At 56.4% G+C, this 22,994-nt stretch overlaps 1 protein-coding gene across 1 annotated transcript; it reads left to right on the top strand.

The window, feature by feature from the left end:
• Positions 1-2,577: 2,577 nt before the first annotated feature.
• Foxo6 (forkhead box O6) lies at positions 2,578-22,697 on the top strand. Its single transcript, XM_004645951.2, has 2 exons — positions 2,578-3,445; positions 20,620-22,697. The coding sequence occupies exons 1-2, from the start codon at positions 3,032-3,034 to the stop codon at positions 21,874-21,876; spliced, it is 1,671 nt and encodes a 556-aa protein (XP_004646008.1). The 5' UTR covers positions 2,578-3,031; the 3' UTR covers positions 21,877-22,697.
• Positions 22,698-22,994: the final 297 nt, after the last annotated feature.

Here is a 22,994-nt window from a genome sequence, read left to right as displayed (position 1 = left end):
AAAAAGAAAAGAAAAAGAAAGAGTATAGGGTGCATGGCAAGTGTGCTTGTGAGAGAGACTCTGTGTGTGTGTGTGTGTGTGTGTGTGTGTGTGTGTGGTGACAGCAAGTGGGAGTATGTGAGTTGGAAAGAGTAGGAGAAGATACAAATAATCAACAGAAATATAAAAACGAATATTCACAGGGCACTTATTCCTAGCCTAGAGCTGACATTCAGAATCTTATTTCATTCTTCAGATGTTCTATGAAGGTAGTGCTATATAATCCTGCTGATAGAGTAGAAAGCCACGGCTTGGAGCGGCTAAGGACCTTGCCCATACTACTAATCACTGTTAGACTGCCCCGTGATGAATGCGTGAGTAGGGCCAAGTTGTGAGTGAAAACGTATGTCAGTGTGCACCAGGGGGTGTACTGAGTGTGTGTGTGGCCTGAGTGTGCCAGGCATGAGCCCCAGAGGAGAGGGCCAGAGCAGCTGTGGACACTGGGCAGGGCTAGGATTGAGCAGAGTCTGAGTCAGCATCTGGGGCATCTTTGCCAACCTGGCTTCCCAGCCCTGCAGTGGCAGCCTATGCCAGGGTCCCCAGCTAAGGATCCTCCCAGCCCTGCTATGGCCCCCAGCGAACTCCCATCTGATACTTAGAACTGGGCCAAGGGGTGGAGACTAGCAGGAGGCTTGCCTGGCCTCCAGGGTTCCTACAGGGGCAGCTCCCAGTGTGGGCTCCCCAGGCAGCAAGGGCATATGCTAGCTGTGGGAGGGGGTCCAGCAGTGATTTCAGATCCTTGTGGCTTTAAGCAGAACCACCTGGACAGTGTGTGTGTGTGTGTGTGTGTGTGTGTGTGTGTGTGTGTGTGTGTAGGGGTAACAGTTCCCATGCCCACCCCTGCCTTTGGGCTGTGACTCAAGCAGATGTCATGCCAGGCATCTGCAAGCAGGGCCTGCTCCCACCCTGGGGGGTGAGGAGGAGCCCCTCCAGCCTACCCCACCCTTACTCTTGGCCCTATTCCCCAGGTTCTAAGCTAGAAGGAAGGAATTTTTGAGGAAGGAGGGCTGTCCCCTGTGGCTGGGGCATAGTACTCCCACAGTGCAGAGAAAACTGCCTCTGTAGCCCCTCAGCAGGGAGTGAACTGGCAGGAAGATTAGGAACCTGGGATGCTGGTACTGGCCTTGCCATTTGGGTAAGTTTCCTCCCCACTGTGGCTTCAGTTTCCTGACTGTTAAAGCAGGAATACTGTACAAGGGACACAAAGTGCTGCAGTCAGGACCACAAGCTGTCTGGACAAGTAGGGAATAGAGCTATGTACGTGTAGGAGGTGAGGTTAGGGAAGCATCAGGCTAAAGTTGACAGGAGCTTAGTTTTGCAGAATAGGAGACATCTGCATGAGGACATGGAGGAAGGCAAAGAATGTTTTAGGCAGGGGGCACACCCTGAATGAAAGCTGGCAGCAGGCAGAGGTGTGGCTGGAAATGTAGCTTAGCACCCAGTGGGTAAAGTCCTGGACGGCCCGCCTGCAGCCAGCCTCGGCCTTAGGCAGTCATATGATGATCATCTGACTCTTCGTCTATGCAGGAGGGAGCTTTTCTGTCTGTCCCTGCTGCTGCTCTTCCCACAGTGCCCTGAGCAACACCAGGTGTATCAGAGGAGCTAAGAAAATATGTTAAATTAATGAGAAGCTTTTCCTTAAACACCCTGAACTTCAGGGTGAGTGCTTGTTCCCACAGCCTCTGTAAGAAGCTCCTCAGACTCTAAGACAGTGGTCTGGACAGTGTGGCCCCTTGGGCATCACCTGGGAACTAGCTAGAAATGCAAAATGTTGACCCCCACCTAGATCTGCCAAATCAGAAACTCAGGAATCAGGGCACACCAATCTATTTTAACAAGCTGTCCAGGATAGTTCTATTATAGGTTGAACGAACTTTGAGAACCAGAGCTCTAAAACTGCCCATAGGCACCAAAAAAGCACATGAAGACCCCATTTGCAGATGAAGAAACTAGGATTGTGGCAAAGCCTGGCCTAGAACCCAAGTATTCTCGAATTATTCCTTTCCACAGCCCAGGCTAGGGTACAAAGAAGGCTTAGATCCTCCATCCTAACAGGTTCCTGGAATGAAGTCTTGAGACCTCTGGGTCTAGAAACAGAGGGCGGGACATTCCTTTGGGGGGGCGATAGAAGGCGGGATCAGTGCTCTGAGCCCCGCCTCACTAGCGTTGCCCCGGGAAACCCCGGGTTGTAACAATAACCCGCTGACGCGCTTCTGGGAGGGATCCTGTCGAGCCTGTGGGCGGGACAGTCCTGCCTCGGACCAACGGGAATCCTTGAGCCCCGCCCCCAGGTTCTCCTCCCCCGGCGCCGAGCAGGGGGCGGGGTCGCGCCTGCCTCTTCTGCCCTACTCCGTAGGCGGCGCTGCAACTTACAGGGGGTGTGGCGGGGTCGCCCAGAGCTAGCAGCTCCACGCCCCCGCCCCAGCCCTTGGCGGGGCACCCCGGCTAGCCGAGGATTCCGCCCTCCCCACCGGGCCCGCCCCTCCCGCCCCCCGCCCATCCCGAGGTTCAGCCGGCGCTGAGCGCGGCAGGCGCGGGAGCTGGCGCTGGAGCCGGAGCGGCGGCGGCTGCGTTCACCCAGTGGCGGCTACGGCGGTGCGGGCCCGGGCACGGGCTCAGGCTCCGGCATGGTGCAACCCGGCCTTGTCCCGGGAGAGCAGGACCCGCGCGCAGAGCCGGCGCCCAGGGAGCAGTGGAGGTGGCGGTGGCTGCAGGCACAGGCAGGCGGCAGGTGCTAGAAGCCGGGCTGGGCGAGGTGTGTACCCGCCGGGCTCCCTGGCCGCCGCCCCCTCGCCGCCCGGGTCTTTTCCTGTCCTCTTGCTCCCCAGCTCGTCCAGCCTCCAGCCTCAGCGCCCCGGCCCATGGCGACCCGCGGCTGAACCGCGCCACCAGGGACCCCTCCCGCGGGCCTCCCGGGGCGTGCAGCTCCTGGAGCCGCCCGCCCACCCTCCGCAGAGCCACCCTTCCGTCCTCGCCCCAACCGGGCGGGACCATGGCCGCGAAGATACGAGCGCATCAGGTGGACGTGGACCCAGACTTCGCACCGCAGAGCCGGCCGCGCTCCTGTACCTGGCCCCTGCCGCAGCCCGACTTGGCCGGCGACGAGGACGGAGCGCTGGGCGCAGGGGTGGCAGAGAGCACCGAGGACTGCGGACCCGAGCGTCGGGTTACGGCCCCGGCGATGGCCCCCGCGCCGCCGTTGGGCGCGGAGGTCGGACCGCTGCGGAAAGCGAAGAGCTCCCGGCGGAACGCGTGGGGGAACCTGTCCTACGCCGACCTCATCACCAAAGCCATCGAGAGCGCCCCGGACAAGCGGCTCACGCTCTCGCAGATCTACGACTGGATGGTCCGCTACGTGCCCTACTTCAAGGATAAAGGCGACAGCAACAGCTCCGCTGGCTGGAAGGTGGGGGCGTCCGGCAAGGGGACAAGGGCTAGGATGCCGACTGGGGCTTCCTGGGCGTGCAAGCGGGAGGGGCTCCGGGGCACTCCAGGGGTCATGGAGTGCGCCCAGGGCTTAGGGGCGGTAGGTGGACAGGTGGGGGTGTGCTGGGAGCAGCTGTGTGCGTGATCCCTGGCCAGCAGGGATGGGGAGTGGGAGGTCTGGTGGGGTGACAAGGGACTGCCGCTTTGAGGCGTCCCCAGCAACATCTCCACCCTGTCCTTGGGGGCATCATGAGAAGCCCATTCCCAGGGCACCAACACTGGGGAGCCCCCTGCTCTCCTGAGTTTGCTTGTTATTGCACTTGTTTTACCCTCACCACCAAGGCATCCTTTAAAGAGCTGGACTTAAGACTTGGGGCCAGAGGCTGCTTTCCCTCCCAAATCTCCACTGCCTTTCACCAGCTGGTCCCAGGGGGAGGAGTGCCAACCACAGGCCCACAGTTCTTTTTGTGATGCCAGGAGTTCACCGTGGAGCACCAACAAGCCTAGGGTGTGGAGCTTGGCAGGTGACCAGAGCTGTAAGTTTATGGGGCAAATGGTGTTGGCCCCTTACCTGGCTCAGCATGGGGTGGGAGGTTAACCCCTGCTGGTGCCAGGGTATGGTGATGAGGGCTAGGAAATCTGTCCCTACTCATCCCAGGGAGCTTGTCTTTCACTTCCTTGGCTTTCAGGCCCAGAAGCATTTAGGGTTGGGGGAGGGGTGGGGTACCCATTGGAAGCCTCAGTGCCAGGCAGTGCAAAGGGGGGAGCCATCTTGGGAAAGGACAGGGGCAGGGGCTTGATTGATTGTGGCCCCCAGTCATAGTTCATCCTCTGGCCACCTTATTGGAGAATAGGGGTAGTCTGCACTGTTGGGGGCAGGGAGTAGAAGGGCCTTGTGCCTAAGAGGGGAGCTGCCAGGGTCCCTATGGAAGAGGGGCCCTTGTGAGGGAGGCATGCCTGTATCTAGGGAGGGGACTGCACCCTGTGGTGGCTGCCACCAGGGTCTCAAGAAGGAAATGTACTGTGTGGTGGAGTTAAGGGTGTGGATATGGATTGCTCCAGATGCCCATGGCAACATTGTCAGGATCAGAGTGTCCTGACCTGGAAGCTCAGGGCGCTGAGGCTTTGTGCTGGCAGCTTCTCTGCCTCTTGCAGGCCACTATGGGACAGGCATACAGGCCAGTGAAGTAGACATGAATCTCCTTCCCCACTCCCTCAGGCTCAACCCCCACATTGTGTCCAGCCCTTGGCCCAATTGTCCTGGTGCATCTTGTACTCCTCCCCAGAGTTCTTAAGGGCACAGAAGTCAGGTGCCTCCTCCAGGAAGCCCTCTCTAACCCTTTTAGTCACCTTAGGACTCCCCCTTCTTCCATCCTCTCCATACCTGCAGTGAATGTTAGTCATTTGGGTGTTAGTCCTATCTCATTTCCTCTTCCTAACTCACCTTTGGAAGACAGTGGCAGTATCAGGGCCCTTTTGTGCCCACAACAGCTGGCACAGAGCCTGGCAACAAGAAGCATGTGTAGTGAAAGAGAAGAGACAAGACGATGCTCAGAGGATTTGGAGTCTGTAGAGTACAGTGGGCCAGAAGGCCAGGAGGGCTTCCTGCAGGTGGTGGCATTCCAGCTGGGCTTGATGGATGAAAGAGGATGGGGAAGACAGAGAGAGGGGACTTGAAACTGGAAGCCAGGAGACAGCTGCAGTTTGTTGAGCATGTCAGGGCTGAGCTGTCTGCCAGGTAACCTGGCATCGTTAATGCTCTCGCAGCAGTTCTTGGGGTGGATTTCACTTTGTCCATTCACAGAGGAGGGCACTGAGAACCAAAGTGGAGGGGTGAGCTGTCTATGGCCTTATACTTAAAAGAGGGAAACCTGGATTCCAACCCAAGTGTCTCCTTCCAGGGTCCCACAGAGCCTTTGGAACAGGGCCTTGCTGACAGCTGTGGTGGGAGGGGGCCACGAAAGGCTTTTGAGCAGAAGCAGGTATGAATCCTAGACTGGGATGGGAGTGTGCTTGAAGATAATTTGGTACCATAAATTCATTACTCAGACTGGAAGACTGAGGCCTTAGAAGGTGATAAGACTCTCTGAGGGCAACAGTGAGCAGCAAGCCCTGGACAAGGGCCCTGGGCTCCTGCCTACCTGCTAGATGCAGTTCCCACTGCACCACACTGGTGGAGACACAACATACCTGGCTTCCAGTCCTGGGTTGGGGTGTTAGAGAAGCCTAGGGCTTGAGCTCTTGCCATAGGACCTTGTCAGAATTACCTTGGCGCCGGAGGGGATCTGCTCCATATTGTTCCTCCAGGGACTGTCCCTCTTTACTCCAGCCCTAGCTCCCTAGGTGGGGTGAGGAGACTTCCTTTTCTGTCCTTCCTGGAGCTGTTTGCCCCTGCACCACTTACCCCATCCCTAGTCAGTTCCTCCAGAAGCCTGCTGGAGGAGCCATCCTTAATTCTTAACCATCTCTGGTTAACAGGCTGCAGTACACCTCAGGTGCCAGGTGGGGCCAGGGCTCATTATTCCTTCCTCTCTCTGGTGCCCCACAGAAGTGTTGCACTTGAATCCCTGAGGTGGACCACGCCCTGTGTGCCATGGATGAGGGCACAGGAGAAGGCCTTGGTCCTGCTTTCAGGGCGCACCAGGATTCACAAAGTTCCCTCCTGCAACCCTTTGCTTCGCAGACAGGAAAGGCTAGGGGATGGGTAGGAGTAGGAGAAGGTGGTACTGTGGGGAGCTAGGTAGGTCCCCACTCCAGCCCTGAGGCAGTGGCACTTGATCTGGGCTATCTTCACTGAAGAGGAGAGAATTTGGGAGATAGTCTTCTAGGAAGTGTTGACTACATACCCAAATGCAAAGAGGTAGGATTGTGATGTTGTATTTTTGTATCCCAGACATGGTCAGGCTGGCTTGGGAAAGTGCAGTGTGCCAACGCCGAACTTTCACCCAGTGGTCCCATATGTGATGTGCAGAAGTAGTCCAGTGTTACTGATGGTAATAATTGAAGGAGGCAAGACCAGCAGCAGGCCTAGGACACCTTGAAATAGGTTGGGCTTGGTGTTCAGATCCACCCCAGAGGTGCTGGTCCTGTTCACCTTGGGACAGAGCATCTCAGGCCTAGCCTGGAAGGACTGTCCCTCTAACTTGTCCAGAGAGGGTGCCTATCTGCATAGGGCTCCCACTCCCTCACTGATGCTCCAGCCCTCACTTCCGGGAAGCCTTCCTGGCTTCTCAGCCATGGTGTGCCTTCCTCTGGAGTTGTGCAGCCTCCTTTGTGTTTCCTGGCTGCCAGCTCCTCTGGGAGCTCCCAGGCAAGGCCTGGGCACCTCCCATTCCTGTCTCCAGGCCTAGTGGGGAGGAACACAGTGGATGGGGACTTACCTTCTCCCTCTGGGGCTGGTACAGCCCGGCTGCTGAGGACTGGGATCAGAAAGGCTGGTGCTTCCCCCATCTGGCCCAGCCCTTGGCCTGTAAGTTCCAGGTGGGGTGAAGGTGTGGGGGCAGGAAAAGACTGATCTGAGAGGCCAGGAGCAGGGTCCTGCTACAGGACCAAAAGCGGCTGTGAGTGTAGGGCCCCCTTTCCTCTCCACCTTCAGCTTGCTCTCCAGGGCTCCCTCCTCCTCCTTTGTCCTCTGGGGATCCCCAGCCCGAAGGCTGGCGGGGTGCAGGAGGAGGCGGTGTGAGCCCGGATTGGGGGGGGTGTCCTCACCCCCCTCACTGCACGAGCGAAGGGCTGGCAGCTGCCCGCCTCCTGGGCACGAGCCCGTGCCAGCCGCTCCTGGCACAGTTGCTGGCACGCCCGGCAGACTCCCACGGCCACCTGCTCACACCCACCCACGAGCGCTGGCGCGCTGCGGGCCCTTCCGGCTTCCCGGGCCTCCTGGCGCCCCTCCCCCGCCGTCTTGCCTGAGCCCCCGCCCCAGCGTTTAGCTCCTCCACTTGGACCCCCACTTTGCTCACCCCTTGGCCCCGCCCTGTGCAACTTGGGGAGAGCACGGGCATGACCCGCCTTGGGGGCCTCAGGGCAGCCGCGCCTTGGGGGGAGGGGGACCGCAAGGCAAGCAGACAGACCGACAGACAGGGTGAGGGCCCCGCCTGCCACCTGGCGCCGCTCCAGCGGGACGATGGCGGGCAGCGCCGTGCCAGGCGGTAATTGCAGACAGACTAATTTAAAGAGATGAGACGGTTATTTTTAACTCGCGTTAAGGTAATGAACGGCGCGGGGGGGGGGGGGGAGTTGTGGGTTCGAAAGTTCAGCGCCCCTAGCCCCCTGCTTTCTGTGGGTCGGAGCCCCCCTCTATGCCTGGCCTGCGGGGTCCAGCCTCAGGACTGACAGGGGTGAGGTGAGGAAGGCTGCTGAGAGCAGGACAGGCCCCACCTGAGGTGGGAGGGCTGAGAGGGAGAGGCAGTGTTCCCTTGCCTAGGGCTTGTCTCACCGGGTCCTCACTGCTACCCCAAAGAGGGTTAGTGGGCTAATGATCCTGTCTGCAGGTGGGGAAGACACTTGCTGTAGCACGTGGCAGTCCTGAAATTGGCAGTCCTAGGACTTGAACCCCCCCTCCCCCCCGAAACTCCAATTTTTTTCCTGTGGCATTGGGTATGACTAGGATGGGTTGCTGGAGGGAAAGGCTTGAGTTTGGACTGCGGAAGGGTTGGGGGTTTGTTCCTTGCAGCCCACTTCCGAGGTCTGAATGGCAGCTAGTGATGGGCTCCACCTAGGGTGCTGGGGTTTGTCTGTATTTGGGACAGCTGATGGGATGACTGTGGGCACTGTGCATACCTCTGAGCGTGGGATAGGGGCCCTTGTGCTGTGTCCAGAGCCCTTCCTCACCTTCCTGCTTCCTTGACCTCCAGGTGACTTGCCAGGCTTCTCCCTGTGCCGGTTAGGGCCCTGCTTCCCGCTGGAGGCTGTGTACCTGGGAACCTGGGAAAGAGGGGAGTATGGGGCTGGGACTCCCTCCACTTTGGGGCTCACTCTCCACCTCCAGATGGGACTTTGGGTCTCTGAGGAGAAGGGCAAGAACCCAACCCCTGCTGCTCTGCCTCTTTCTCCAGCTCAGCCCAGACTAACCCACTCCTAGGGATCAGGAGCTCCCCTCTTTTGGGCCAGTTCCTTCTGTGCCAAGAAGATACTCCTTAGAGTCTGTGAGGAGGATATGTTTCTTCTCTCCACCAGCCGCCTGTCTTTCTGGAATGTTATTCGGCGTGTCCTGGTGCAGCCCTTTGGGGTCCTGTGGTCAGGGCTGAGTGTGCATGGATGGAGCCTGGGGGAAGACCCTGGTCCAGTCTGGTGTTGTGACTTAGAAATCATGAAGCCATGAAAGATTCACTGGACAGAGGACACCAAGGTTTGCAAGGCCTTCTCCCTGGTGGATGGTGCATGGGAGTTTAGGTTTTGAACTTGGGACTCCTGCTTAGAGGTGCCTGTGACAGTACCCAGGTAGCAGACATTCTCCCTGCACAGTGGAGAGAGTGTTTCTGGCCTTTTGCTTCCCCCAGGGCAGGCAGATGGGTGAGGGGTTCAGGATGTTGAGCGGGCATTAGCTCAGGCTCTGGGGCCTCGATAGGGTACTTAGTGGGACAGCTGGATCTGGCACACCCTCCTTCTCCTGGCACTCTGGTTACCATGGAAATCAACTCCTGTTTGGGAGGGTTTGGCTGTTTGCTGCCTCTCCCCACCCCCCAACCCATATGTGGAGGTGGGAGGGGGGCCAGGTGGTGTGTGGGGGAGGGGCCTCCTACACCCTTCCCCCCCAGGGCCTCCCTCTGCAGAGAGAAACCTTTCTGGTCTCTAAGGGGAAGTGCCTTTTGTGAGAAGGGGAATGAAAATTAGGAGAGTTGGTGTCTGGGTGCCAGTCAGTCACTTGGGCAGGTCACACACATTCTTATCTTCCCTGAGTCCTGCCAGGTAGACATTAATAGCCCCATTTTGCAGTTGAGAAAATCAAGACATAACTGGGATAGGGAAGAGCCTGAATTTAGATGACAAACTGGTAACCAGTTACTTAAAAGCTTTTCCACAATACAGCTTTCCAGTCCCTATCTCAGCTGCTGTATGTTAAGCTCCCAGCAGGTGGGTTATATATTTTAACAGCTATGTCTGATGGATCATCTGGAAGTGACGCCTTAGAAGGTGGCTTCCTGGCCACCTGTGTGGCCTGCTTCTCCCATTGTGGGCCCTCTTCTCTAAGCAGTTTGCTCAGTTGAGCCCATTCCTCTCCTCATCTCTTTCAGTCTCTTCCTCTCTTCAGTTTAAACCTCGCACAGTCAATTTCAAGGGACTGAGCCTGCATCCCAGCACCTGCACCTCCACCCCCCACGTGTCTTAGCAATCATGCTGTAGGACAGGGATGGAGAGAATGGAGCCACAGCCCAGCCAGGGCTGTTATGCACCACTCTGAGGGCCTTTGCAAAGGGGAGGAGGGAGGAGACATGGGCAGAGGATCAGCACACCTCTTGGAGACTGCAGTGCCGAAGAAAATGACAGAGACCCTACCCTGCAGGCTTCCACTTGGTAGAGGAAAGAAGACGCTGTGCACAGCCCAGTGCTGCTTCGTCCAGACTTGGGGCCTTCATATGATACTGCAGGTCTGATCTCCAGCCCAGTCAACCTTTCCAGCCACTTTCCTGCCTTCTGACTCCTTTCTAAACTGCTCCAGCTTGGGATTCAACCTGCCTTGCGCCAACACTTATGTTCTTTCATTTTTATAGCCACTCTGTGATGATGGTATTATTATTTTGTCCATTTTTCAGATGAGGAGACTAACAATGAGAGAAATAAAGAGACTTTATAACCATATCCCATTCTGAGTGGTAAAAATGGAGCTCCCAGGACTACCTCCACCCTATCCCAGTGCTCTGGCTAGGCCCTTCCCAGCTGTCCTTCCCTCTGCTCTGCTAGGCCCAGTCACCATCTCTGCTCTCCCTTGGCGCTTAGCCCCAAGGCTTCTAGCCTAGGGAATGGCCCTGGGTCCCCAGCCAAAAAATCCCTGGAGCAGGGGCAGGCCAGCCTGCTGTTCCTGATCTGTAGTCTCAGGGCTGACGTCAGTTCTCCCATTCATGGTAACCTAGGCTGCACCAGGTAGGCATGTGTGGTGCCATGCTACTGAGAGGGGAGCTGGACCCTGACCTGGAGGGGTCGGCAGACCAAGATGGGGAGAGATGAGGATGCTTCCTTCTGATTCAGGGTGGAGACTTCTCAGGGCCAGGCATCACAGGGACAGTTTTTGAGGACTCTGGGGAGGCCAACAGGAGTCAGGGCTGGGGAGGTGAGTGAGTGGCTGTGAAGGGCAAGACTAGAGGCTGGCATCCAAGCTGCAGGGGATGGGGATGACATGAGCAGGAAGGTCACTGGAGGCTGAAATGGACAGAGCCAGGAGAGAGAGACAGGTGCCCAGCATGGGCCTTGGAGCTGGGGTGCAGAGTCAATGTGAATTTGAGATAGGGCACAGGCCCAGAGTCCCCAGTGCCAGTCTGAGATCCCTGCAGCCTCCCTTGGTGCCTTGGGAACTTCCAGTGAGACAGAGCTTTGTAGCTGGGAGCCTGTAGTTATGGCGCTGGCAGAACTGAGTCTGCTTCCCCTCTGTGTAGTCTTGGACAACTGAGCCTTGTGCTCTTCCTCTGTAAAGTGGACCCATAATAGGACCATGTTCCAGCTTCGTTGGGATTGCAGGAAATGTGAAATCCTGAAGGAGTTTTATCACTATTATTCTTTATTCCACGAAAGGAGCCACCTCCCCAGGTACCCTCATGTAGGGCTCTGTGGGAACTGGCCCTGACAAGCACTGTGCTCTGTGTGGTGGTGGTGGTGGGGTGGTATTGGAGGAGACAGACCCCTCTTAGGGCCTCCCTGAGCCCAAGGTGTCAGATATTCTGGATGTCCAAGCTCCCTCCTTCCCTTAGTTGACACCTTGCATTCAGCCTCCAGAGCCTTCTCCCTGGCCTTGAGAGGCCAGCAGATGGGTTTAAACTGTTCTTTTAGCAAGTGAAGGAAAAAATGACTTGTTTAAGTCACCCTTGAACCCAGGGCTCCCTGGCCCTGGGATAGTGGCTTCTCTTCATCCCATGGCCTGGCTGTGTGACCCTGGACAGGACCCTTCCTACTCTAACTGTAGTTCCCCTTCCCTAACACTGGGAAGCTGGGAAGCCTCTTTGGTCCCATCTCCTGTCCTCAGCTGGCCTTGCCACCACCTCCTTCTCCTGTAACCCGAGCTGGGCTGTGGGGGAGGGGGTTGCCCTCTGCCAGAGGCACCTGCCAGCTGAACAGATGTGCTGGGGGAGGCCCCAGAAGGGGTGCAAGATGGGGGCTGGGCAGACAAGGCTCAACACACTGGCCCTAGCCTCTGGCCTGTGTCCCTCTAGCTCACACGAGCACTTGTCATTTTTCGGCTCACATGTACAGTATTCTGCATCGTGTTCTGAAGGACCTCAGTGTTTCCAGGAGAAGATAGATGGCAGAGGAGGCTGATGCCCCAGGATGGGTGGGCTGCCCTGGTCTCCTGGAGCTACTTGGCAGGGGCACTGAGAGCCAAGGGCGGCTCCTGGGGGCAAGGCCAGTGTCTGTGCGGGTGGCCATGCCCCTGGGAGAACAGATGGTTCTCTTGGCATGGTGCCCACCCCAACCCCCACCCGCCAGCCTGCAGGGCTGGGGCACAGCTGCTGGGTCCTCCCTAGAGCTGGGCCTAGGGCAGGGCTGGGTGAGGTCACTGCAGCTGCTCCCAGGGCCAGGGCAGGGCAGTGTTGGTGGGGGGGCTGCCTGTGGATAAGGGAGGGGCTCAGCCTGGTGTGTAGGGAGGGGTCTGAGTGGCTTAATCCTGGATGAGGGAGGAAAGAGTCTATGGAGGCAGTGCTGAACCAGTGTGGGCAGTATCTCTTCCTGCCCTAGGACCACCCTTGAGCCCTTTCCTCTAGGCACCTCCCTAGAGGCATCTCGGGAGGAGGAAGAGTAAGGGCCACAGGTGTGAATTCCTGCACTTTTCCTTACATTGTGTGACCTCAGTTTCTCATCCATAAAGTGGGGGTAATTAGCCAACTCCGAGTTGTCACAAAGTCTCCATAAGGAGATCCGTTGTGGGTGTTAGCACAGTCTACTGTGTGAGGTCTCTGTTCAGTAAATGAGAGGAGGAGCCTTGGGAAACAAAAGCAGGGAGCAGCAGCGAACACCAGGGAGGTAGAAGCATGCAGCCAGAGGCTCTGGCAGGGCACCGCGAGCCTGCAGGCAGGGTCTGGAGCGCTGACCGGAGGTTTTGCTGAACTGTGCTTGCACAGAGTCCAGGCCTGAGCTGTTTGTGACTGCTGAGGGCTCCACCCTAAATACTGACTCTGGAGGGCTGAGGCCTGCCCTGTGAAGTGCCAGTGGGGAGCACTTAGACTCTGGTTTGCATTTAGGTCTCTGCAGCAGCACTGAGGGGCAGCAGGTGTCTCTGAGCCTTTCCTAGGGGTTCAGGAAAGTTCCACAGAGCTGGCCTGGTTGGCAGAGAGAAGAGCAGGAACTGGTTAAGCTCAAAGGGCAAGGACAAAGGGAACACAGCAAAGGCACAGGGAATTAGATATTCCAAGTACCTAGAGGCCCATAGGCCTAGGGTTTGGGATGATGGACTGGAAGGCACCAGAGGGCTCTTGAGTATCTATCTGGAGTAGAACTCAAGCCCATGGATAATAGGTTTTTTTTTTTTTTTTTTTTTTTTTTCAGGGTGAGTTTGGACTTCTGCCTAGGTGGATGTGTGGGCTCTGCTCTCTTTGGGTTGGGGCTTGCCACCACCCGACTTTGGACTCCTGCCTTGCTTTAATACTTGCTTCCTCCTGTAACCTGACTGCGCACTTCTGTTCCACCACAGATCTGAGGCTTCTCACTTATAGGCACCTATGCCCCTGTGCCTCCCTAGTGCCAAGGACTTGTACTTGCGCTCCACACCCCAAGGTCACCTGTGTCACTCTTCTCTTGGGAAGCCTTCTTGGGTGAACGTACCATTTCCACCCTAGGTGGCAGGCCATGGGACCTCAGGGAATCTATGACTGTCTGGTTCTGGACCAGGATGAGGCTCCAGAGTGGGGGGAAGGGCAAGGGGTGGTGTGGGAGCTGCTGCTGGGGCTCTAAGATAGGGCAGGGATGAGGTTCTGGATATGTGGGATTCCTGTTGAGTTTTGGAGTTACCTCCTTCACAGGGGATGCCCAAGGTCACATGGATGAAGTTGAGATTCCAATGTCTGCCCTTGCCCCTTCATGCAGGTAGAAAAGGAAATTGAGAGGGAAGGAAAGAGAGAGAAAGGAGTGCTGGACAGGAGCAGAGCTTTGGCCATAGATACACAGGTGGTCTTTACTCTGGGGAATCACAAGACAGGAGCTCGGTCTTTATCCCTGTTGGGCTACACAGTTAGTGTCCTGAGAAGTACTGGGCGAAGACTGTCTGTGATGGAACCAGGAGTCGTGTCTCTCCCTCACCTTGGGTTTGGGCTTAGATGAGGGGCACAAGCTCCAGGACTGAACTCAGAGGATTCCAGAAGCCCCCAGATACCAGGAAAGCAAGGAGATAATACAGGGTTGGGGCAGGGAGATGAAATTGCAGCACTTGTTGCTGATGGAGGCAGGGAGAGCTTAGATTCAAGAGCCAAAAAGTAGATGCCCACTGGGGTAAGCAGCAGAGCAGAGTGTTCCCTGCCACTCTGCGGATGGTGGTGGAGAGAGCCCTGGCTGCAGAATCTAACATTCCTTAGATGCAACTGGGCTCCATTATTTCCCAGTTTTGAGGTCTCAGGAGTCATTTGATTCACCTCGCTTCCCTCTGTAAAATAGTGCTCCCTACTGGTAGGATGGTTATTGGGAGAAAAGAGGCTGCCTCTGCCTGGCGCGCAGCAGGTGGTGCCTTTCTCCTGCCTGAGACCTGGAAGAATGTACTGGTGGCTTGAAGCACCGGCTCTCTCTGGCTCATGGGGGCTGAGCGTGCACGCTTCTTCCCAGTTCTGTGCTTGGTGACATCACACTGACAGCTTCAAATGGGCAATGGTGGCAGCATCCACACCACAGAAATCAACAAAAGCTACAAATTGTTTCAGGTGGGATTTTATTCACTCCAGAGAGCTGGTGGTTAAACATTTACTAGCACACCACTGAAGGTGCACCCAGGAAGGGGAGCCTTACCCATAGCCCTTGCCCAGGACCACAGAATCAGAAGATGGCTCAGACAGCATGGGAGCCCATGTCCGAGAATCTACCTGTGGGACCTCTGGCAAAGTCCATGAGCCCTTCTGGGCCTATGAAGAGAGGAAACAGTTGTGGTCCCAGGCAGCTCCCTGTAGGCAGGCAATATAGCACATGGAGGAACTGCTCTTCTTTTCACGCTCCTCTCCTCATCCCCAGAGATCTGGTTTACCCTGACTGGAGAAGTAAGATTGGATGAGGTTGCACTGTCAGGGAATGAAGCTGTGTGGGGAGGAGAAATGAGGTTGTGCTGGAAGATAAACGAGGCTGGACTGTCAGGGAGTGAGGTGGTGCTTGGAGGCAAGGTGAGGCTGCATCATTAGATAAATGAGGTTGTACTGTCAGAGGATGAAGTGTGCTTGTTGGGGAGAGGATGTCCTGCTGGATCAGTGGGGTTACACCATCGGAGAACACAGCCACACCACAGGAGGAAGAAGCGTGTCCGACGTGGAGGATAAATGAGGGGGTCCTGCTGGATAAATGAAGGGGCCCGCAGGTGAATGGAGTGCTGTTAGCACATGAGGTTGTGCTTGCTGGATAAATGGGACTGGTGTGCTGGATGAATGGGGCTGTGCTGTCAGATGAATGCATTACTTCTTGTGGGTGAAGGGTGTCCAGGGAACAGATGCGGGCCCTGCCGGATGGATGAGCTGCCGCCACTGAATGGATCACGTTCTGCCCGTGTGGGAGGCAAGGTGGAGGTTATGGTCTCCCTATGGGTGCTCCGGAGTGTCTTCTGGCCCAGGAGGTTGGGGCTTGGGGAGGCCGCCGTGTGTTGGAGCTGGGTCAGTCTGGGGGTGGGCAGGGCAGGGCAGCTATCTTGTGCACCTGCAGGCTGTTCCTCAGCTGTCTCAGTGGCCTTCCTTCTGCCTATACTTCTTTCCATGTCTCATGCTGTTCCTGACTTTCTCCACCATCCTACTGGGCTCTCATTCTGTCCTGTGGTCTCTCTTGGAAAAGCTGCTGCTCTGTGGCAGGCCAGGCAGTTTCTCTCAGCTCCCTATGTAGCACAGTATTATACTTTTTCTCTTCACTGAGTCATTAACTCTGCACACACTTAGGTGCCGACTATGTACCAAATGTGTGAGATACAGAAAAAAAATGAGGGCAAAATCATTACCCTATTAACATTATGTTCTGCTAGAAGATGGCCAGACAATAATTTAAGGTAAATAATTATATATAGGTTGAGATCCATTATCCAAAATGCTTGGGACCAGAAGTATTTCAGAATTTAGAATTTTTTTGAATTTTGAAATATTTGCGTATACTTTACTGGTTTAGTATTCCTGATCCAAAAATCTGAAAGCTGAAAAGCTGCAAAACTGGAAACATTCTGAACATTACAGTGCTCAAAACACATCAGAATTTGGAGCATTTTGAATTGAGGATTTAGGGGTTAGGAATGGCCAAACTGTATTCATTTAGAAAGTGACAGTTGCTTTAGAAAAATTCAGAGTAGGACAAGGACACAAGAGATGGCAGGGGAGAAGAGCTGTTTCTAGAGTGGTCAGGATGGGCTTTATCACAGATGGATCCTTCTACCCATGAATAGAGATGTAAATGGGATGCCAGGTCTGTGGGGCATCTGGGGGAAGGGGGACCCAGGGACAGAAGCATCTGGATTCCAGGACCGGATGTTGGGATGAGCGAGACCCTGTGAGGGCCTGGAGGGGCCGTGGGCCTTGGCCCAGTCAGTGAGGTGGTCAGCATGGCAGGGACCCTGCTCCTTAAAGGATCGCCCCACCGCTGTGTGCAGTGCTGCAGGGAAGCAGAGGTGGAAGCAGCTCCCTGCTTGAGCTTCAGGACACCATGCCCCAGGGATGCACGCTTCATGGTGTTTGAAGCTGGCATCCAGATGCAACACCAGAACCCGTGTGCTTTGTCTTGTGCCAGCCTCACCAGTTTCTTTTCCCTGATGGCTGAGGCCTGGGATACCGTTCTTCCTGGGTCAGGTTCTGAGGGAGGATGGGATGGACATGGTATGTACCCCACTGTTTTTTCCGTAGACCCCTAGAGGATCTCCCTAGGACCTCAAATTAGGGAGGTCCAACTTCCCTAAGAACATGGACCAGGCCTGAAGGTAGGCCTAGGAAGTGGGAGGTGTCAGAAGCCAGGCCTAGTTAGCTCTGGGCACCAGGGGAGCCCAGGCTTGCTGGGGCTGTGGCTATGGTGGTGGGTTGCTAGGCGACTCCAGGAGGGAACCCTGGTTACTGCCACCTGGCAGAGGCGTCTCCCTCCTCTCTCTTCCTCATCTCCATGACCTCTGGCCTCCCAGGAGGCTTTGCATGTAAGCCAGACTTAGGATCAGCGCTTGCCACTGGATCTTGGTAGCGAGCTCTGGTTGGCCCCAGGTAGCCAGGCCCAGAGACACCATACTGGGCTAAAGGGCCTGAGCTTCTCTCATTGGGCACAGCCCTGGTAAATGCCTGGTGCAGAGCCTGGCTCACCAACCAAAGGCCAAGTTCCTAGTGCAGCTCTGTGCCACCTCCATGCATACCTCTAGTTAAGGTGTGGTACCCTACAGGCCTCCCTGTCCCATCCATCTGGACTTCAGAATCCCTCCTTAAGGGTATTTTTTTTCCAGAGGTGGGAGGGTACTGAGTATACCTGGCTGCAGATAATCCTGTCCCCTGCCCTAAAGGTTCGACTGCCTAGCACTTTAGTTTTTGTATTAGATCTCATTTACCAAAAGAGTTGCAATGCTAAAAAAGCAAAACAGACAAACAAACAAAAAAAAAAAACCCCACAAAAAAACCCCTCAACTTTTGAGAACTCTAGACTGTATGATTCCAAGAATTTTTCATGTTAAAACAGAAAGATCTTTATGCTACAACTGGCTGATGTCATTAATGTATAAGAAGGAAACTGCGTCCTGGATAGCAGGAGAGACTTGCCCTCTGTCAGGCTTAGTAGACTGAAAAGAGAACTTGGCTCAGAGTTAGGGGCTCTACACTCACACTCTCACTCTGACATCAGCCATTGGTCCGGGGGTGGGGGGCTGGAGTCTCTGGTTCCTGGCTAGGGGAGCATCAGAGAGAAGGAAGTGAACCTTTCTTTGTACATCTGGAGCATGTCGGCTGAGACCACATAATCTAATTTTTTTTTTTTTTTTCAGAACCAGGGATTGAACTCAGGCTCTTGTGCTTGCCAGGCAAGCACTTATTCTACTGAGCCATCTCCCCAGCCCCTAAAATATTTTTATAATGTTTATAAAGAAATGAAAGTGCAGGACTTTGGGGTATAGCTCAGAAGGCCTGGGTTTAATCCCTAGCACTGTTAAAAAAAGAAAAAGAAAAGAAAAATGTATTACAAAGTACGTGTAAAATTCCCTTGAATTCTAAAATAGAGTCATGAGTCTGCAGGAAATTCTGACCTTGCAACATACCACTAGTCTTCCTGTGTCAAAGGTTTCTAGGGATTCTCTATGTGGTAAGTTTGAGGAGCAATGGTGTTCTGGCTTCCTGACATTCTTTGAGAATTCTGTGACCAGCTTTTCTGTCCCATGGCAGAATATATGTCCCTTAGACTTACAGTAAAACTAACCTAAAAGTAACTCCTGGCTCTGTGGCTAACCAGCTGTGTGACCTTGCTACCGAGCTGACTGACCTGCAAGGCAGTGTCTGAGCTTCACTCCCTCCTCATGTCCAATTACAGATCTCAGATCTTGACTATATGGAGTCTGCCATGGTTGTGCGAGATAAGAAGCTCTTGGAGTGCCCAGTGCTGAACATGCTGGTACTGACTAGGTGCTGGTACTTGGTGGTGTCCTCCCTTCTTCCCCAGCACTCTGAGCCAGGCTTGTACAAAATGACATTGATAAAGAAGTGTTCCCTGACTCATTTCCAGCTGGAGAAGGGAGAAGGTAGGAAGGTAGAGCTTTGGGTAAGCCAGACAGTCCTATGGGGGATGAGGATTGAGGCCTCCTGGGCCCCTGAACACAGGTGTGGGGGAGGGGCCAGGGAGCCAGGTGCAGGGGACGATGGGGGAAGGGGTATCCACTTGAGGGAACACTGCTCTCTGGGGATTGAGCTCCCTCTCTCAAGGCCCCAGGAGAAATGTGGCAGGGCAAGGCTGGCAAGCCCCAGCTGTTGCTCGCAAACCCAGAAAGTACCAGACATGGGGAGTCTGAGGCTCTGGAGAGTCAAGTGAAGACCAGAAGCTGGGGTGATGTTAGAAGGTACCCTGGGCAGCAGGAGGGGCCTTCTGAAGACTTGTGGCTTGCACGGCACAATACAATAGCTGGTTACAAGTGTGGCTCAGTGGATTAATGGGTTAAGAGTAGGTCCATGACCTGGGGAGAGCCAGGGTAGTCCCTGGCATTGCTGCCTAGCTGTGGGACTATGGGCAAGTTACATCATACCTCTGGGTATCTGTCACCTGGTAGATAAAATAGGGTAATGCCAACTTCCCCAAGAGGTTGAGGCACAGCACAGCTCTGCTCAGAGCAAGATGTGAAGAAGATAGAGACAGTAGGTCTGTTGAATGACCTAACGGGTGAGGTCGTCTAGCCAGAGTGAGGGGTTTACCCTACATTTATGAGCACTTATGTTCACCAATAGTTAACCACACTCCTTAGCTCATAGAATGACCTAACAGCTTTATCAGGTGGTTATGACTAGCCATATTTTCAGAGTAGCTCAAAGACTGATACACAGCCACAGACACCCAGCTAAGGCCCAGAGAGCCTGACACTCTGCCCAGGCCTCTGATAGCCAAGCCCAGGCTGTTTCCACAGCAATACCTGAGCAGAGAGACCAAGGCCCCCAGGTGGGAGGCTCAGCGGAAGTTCTACTCTAGGTACCTGTGGGCTCTCCAGCCTTTCCGTGTCTCCAGGACAGGCCTGGCCCAAGCCCAAGCACACAGGGAACACTGTACATTAGCACTGCGTGCAGATTGGCAGAAATTAAGAGGCTATGGATGGGGTTGGCAACGATGATGCCAAGGAGCCTCAGAAAGTTATGGAGACTTAGACAGGCCTCTCTGAGCCAGTATCTTCTTGTCTGTAAATGGGGAGCATGTGGGGCTTGTGTCAAGAGGCCACCAGAAGGGAGCTGAGGGCAGTGCTGTGGCAGGTGAGTCACTTGGGGCTGGCACACTGGAGAGTTGACTCCTTCAGGCAGGTGTGAAGTCTGAAGTTTGCATTTGCCAAAGGTGATTGCTCTGGGTTAGTGGGGTCCAAGGTATCTTGGAAGTTTTCAGGAGCTTAAAGTACCTGTGGTGAGATTTCTTTAAAGTGTCCTGCCTATACCCACTTTAGAGACCTCCAGGCTATTGTGCTTTTAAGGCCAGGCCCTCCCAGCAAAGGGTTAACAGTCTTCTCTACCTGCAGTTGCATTTTAAAGACACGAAATTAAAGCAGGTAATTTATTCTCCCCACACACGAAAGAGCAATTAGTTCTAAACAGGGCTTAATCAGTCACCGCGAGATTGATTTCTGGAGCCCTGGGTTTTCGGGCTTCTGGCGCCACGCCAGGCTGAGGAGGGAGGGGGCGGACAAATGAGCCGCAGCGGTGTGAGCCCTTACATAATCTGCGCGGGGGTTGGGGGGCGCTGGCGGCCTGGCTAGCCCCTTGAGGTGCCACTGGCTGAGCTGGGGAAGAGGGGATCCGCTTCTCCCAGCAGGTCCCGAGCTGGCTTAGAGTAGCGCCCCCCCTTCTGGGGCTTGGACACACCTCCAGGGAAGGGCCAGGCCGAAGCTCTAGCCCGACCCTCCCGGCTGTCTCCTTGTGTGGGGGTGGGGGGTGGGGGTGGGTGTACGAGATGGGGATTCTGGGTTTTTCCAGCTGATACTTACACCTGCACCCCTGTTCTCCCAACTTTCCCCTGTCCTCTCCTCCCCACCCTGCCTCTTCTCTATTCTCATTCTCTCTTTCTCTGCTTTCTTCCCGCCCCTTGCTGTCACCCATGCCTGTCTCACGGCCTCCTCACCCCACTACCCCTTGTCTCTGGCCACAGAACTCCATCCGGCACAACCTGTCGCTACACACGCGCTTCATCCGCGTGCAGAACGAGGGCACTGGCAAGAGCTCCTGGTGGATGCTGAACCCCGAGGGCGGAAAGACGGGCAAGACGCCGCGGCGCAGGGCTGTGTCCATGGATAACGGGGCCAAGTTCCTGCGCATCAAGGGCAAGGCAAGCAGGAAGAAGCAGTTGCAGGCACCTGAGCGGAGCCCGGACAGCAGCCCTCCGGGCGCGCCAGCCCCCGGACCCCCGCCATCCGCGGCCAAGTGGACCGCCAGCCCAGCCTCTCGCGCCAGCGACGACTACGAGGCCTGGGCCGACTTCCGCGGCGGCGGGAGGCCCCTGCTCGGGGAGGCGGCCGAGTTGGAGGACGACGAGGCCCTGGAGGCTTTGGCGCCGTCTTCTCCACTCATGTATCCGAGTCCCGCGAGTGCGCTGTCGCCCACGCTGGGCGCGCGCTGCCCGGGGGAGCTGCCCCGCCTGGCCGAGCTGGGAAGCGCTCTAGGGCTGCACGGCGGCGGCGCGGGGTTGCCCGAGGCGCTGCTGGACGGCGCCCAGGACGCTTATGGGCCGCGGGCCCGCGCCGGGACGCCGGCCTATTTCGGGAGCTGCAAGGGTGGCCCATACGGAGGAGGTGGGGGCTTCGGGCCGCCGGCCTTGGGCGCGCTGCGCCGCTTGCCCATGCAGACCATCCAGGAGAACAAGCAGGCCAGCTTCGCTCCTGCCACCGCGCCCTTCCGCCCCGGGGCGCTGCCCACGCTGCTCCCGCCGCCTCCGCCCGCACCGAGGCCCGGCCCAGTCCTGGGTGTGCCGGGGGAGATGGCGCTGGCGGGTGCGGCTGTCGCCTACCCTGGCAAGGGAGCGGCCCCGTACGCGCCGCCCGCGCCCTCGCGCAGTGCCTTAGCCCACCCCATCAGCCTTATGACACTGTCCGGCGAGGCGGGAGCTGCGGGCCTGGCTCCGCCTGGCCACACAGCAGCCTTCGGGGGCCCGCCGGGCGGCCTCCTGCTGGACGCGCTGCCTGGGCCCTATGCTGCCTCCGGGCCGCTGGGTGCTGCGCCAGACCGCTTTCCCGCGGACCTGGACCTCGACATGTTCAGCGGGAGCCTTGAGTGTGACGTCGAGTCCATTATCCTCAACGACTTCATGGACAGCGATGAAATGGACTTCAACTTCGACTCAGCCCTGCCTCCGCCGCCGCCCGGCCTGGCCGGTGCCCCGCCACCTAACCAGAGCTGGGTGCCAGGCTGAGGGCTGCCACCTGCGGCCGGGTGCCCGGTCCCATCCCCAAGGGGCCTCTGTCTTCCCATCCTGATCCCCGCGTCCCCATCCCTGATCCAGTCCGCGGGAGGATCCTTGAGGCCGCCCCAGTCGTGCTAGAGACGTCTCTCAGGAGCTGACCACAGCGGGGCGTGGGAGGGCGGGGCTGGGGTGCCCCAGGTTCCTGCCGACTCCTGAGCCTTGGTCTCCTCCCTGGGCAGGAAGCCTGGGGGAGGAGACTGAAATCTGGGCAGGGCAGAGTGGGGAAGAGCAAGGGGTCTTCTGAGTGTGGGTGCTGATCACCGAGCCAACTAGGAGACGGGGCAAGGGGTGTTTCTGAATCTTCACTTTCATTTGCGCAGACCTTGTGCTGACAGGGACTCGTAGCCAGTCCCAAACTTTGATCCCCACAGACACCTTGCCCACTCATCTTAGTCTCACTACCCAAAGCTGGCAACCCTCCGAAGACTCACATCTATTGGCCATCCACCCCTGCACCGCCCGCCCGCTACCCTCACCCCCACGGGTTCAGCCTTCCTCCCGTCCTAGCCGGCCCTAGAGTGCCCTTCCCAGGTCAAACAGTCCCATCACAGTCCCGGTGCTGATCTCAGCCTCTCCAGTGGGCTTCAGCTCTGGATCCCCCAGCTCAACACTCCTTTCCGTGCCAGTGCTGGCCCCTCTCCCATATTTATAAGTGTCCGGTCGGGGCGGGCCGTGGGTGTGGCGCTCCCCGGCGCATATTGTAGGCAGTGTACCGTGGCCGTGCTGTCAGCGTGTGCGTGTGCGTGTGTGCCGTGTCGAGGCCGTGTAGAGTGCATTGTACAGCATATTTTCATGAATAAAATTGTTTTAAATATTTCCCGTGCCTTGGGTTGGGGAGGGCAGCTGTGGAGGAGGATAATTGGCAGGGGTTGGGGGACAGGTGTCTGCCCTTGTGACTGTGTCTAAGTGAATGTCAGCATTTGCTAGGGTCAGTCTTCTCAGTTTATGGCCTACTGAGTTCCTGGCATGGCTAGAGACCATGTCTGTGAGAGCTCTGCCCCTCTTTCTCTGAACATGTGCATGCAGGAAGTTTTGGGTCTGGGGAAACTATCCGGAATTAGGCTTAG

Source organism: Octodon degus, unplaced genomic scaffold, assembly GCF_000260255.1.
Source record: "Octodon degus isolate 3935 unplaced genomic scaffold, OctDeg1.0 scaffold00245, whole genome shotgun sequence".
Taxonomy (NCBI): domain Eukaryota; kingdom Metazoa; phylum Chordata; class Mammalia; order Rodentia; family Octodontidae; genus Octodon; species Octodon degus.
This window is presented reverse-complemented; position numbering and strand designations above follow the sequence as displayed.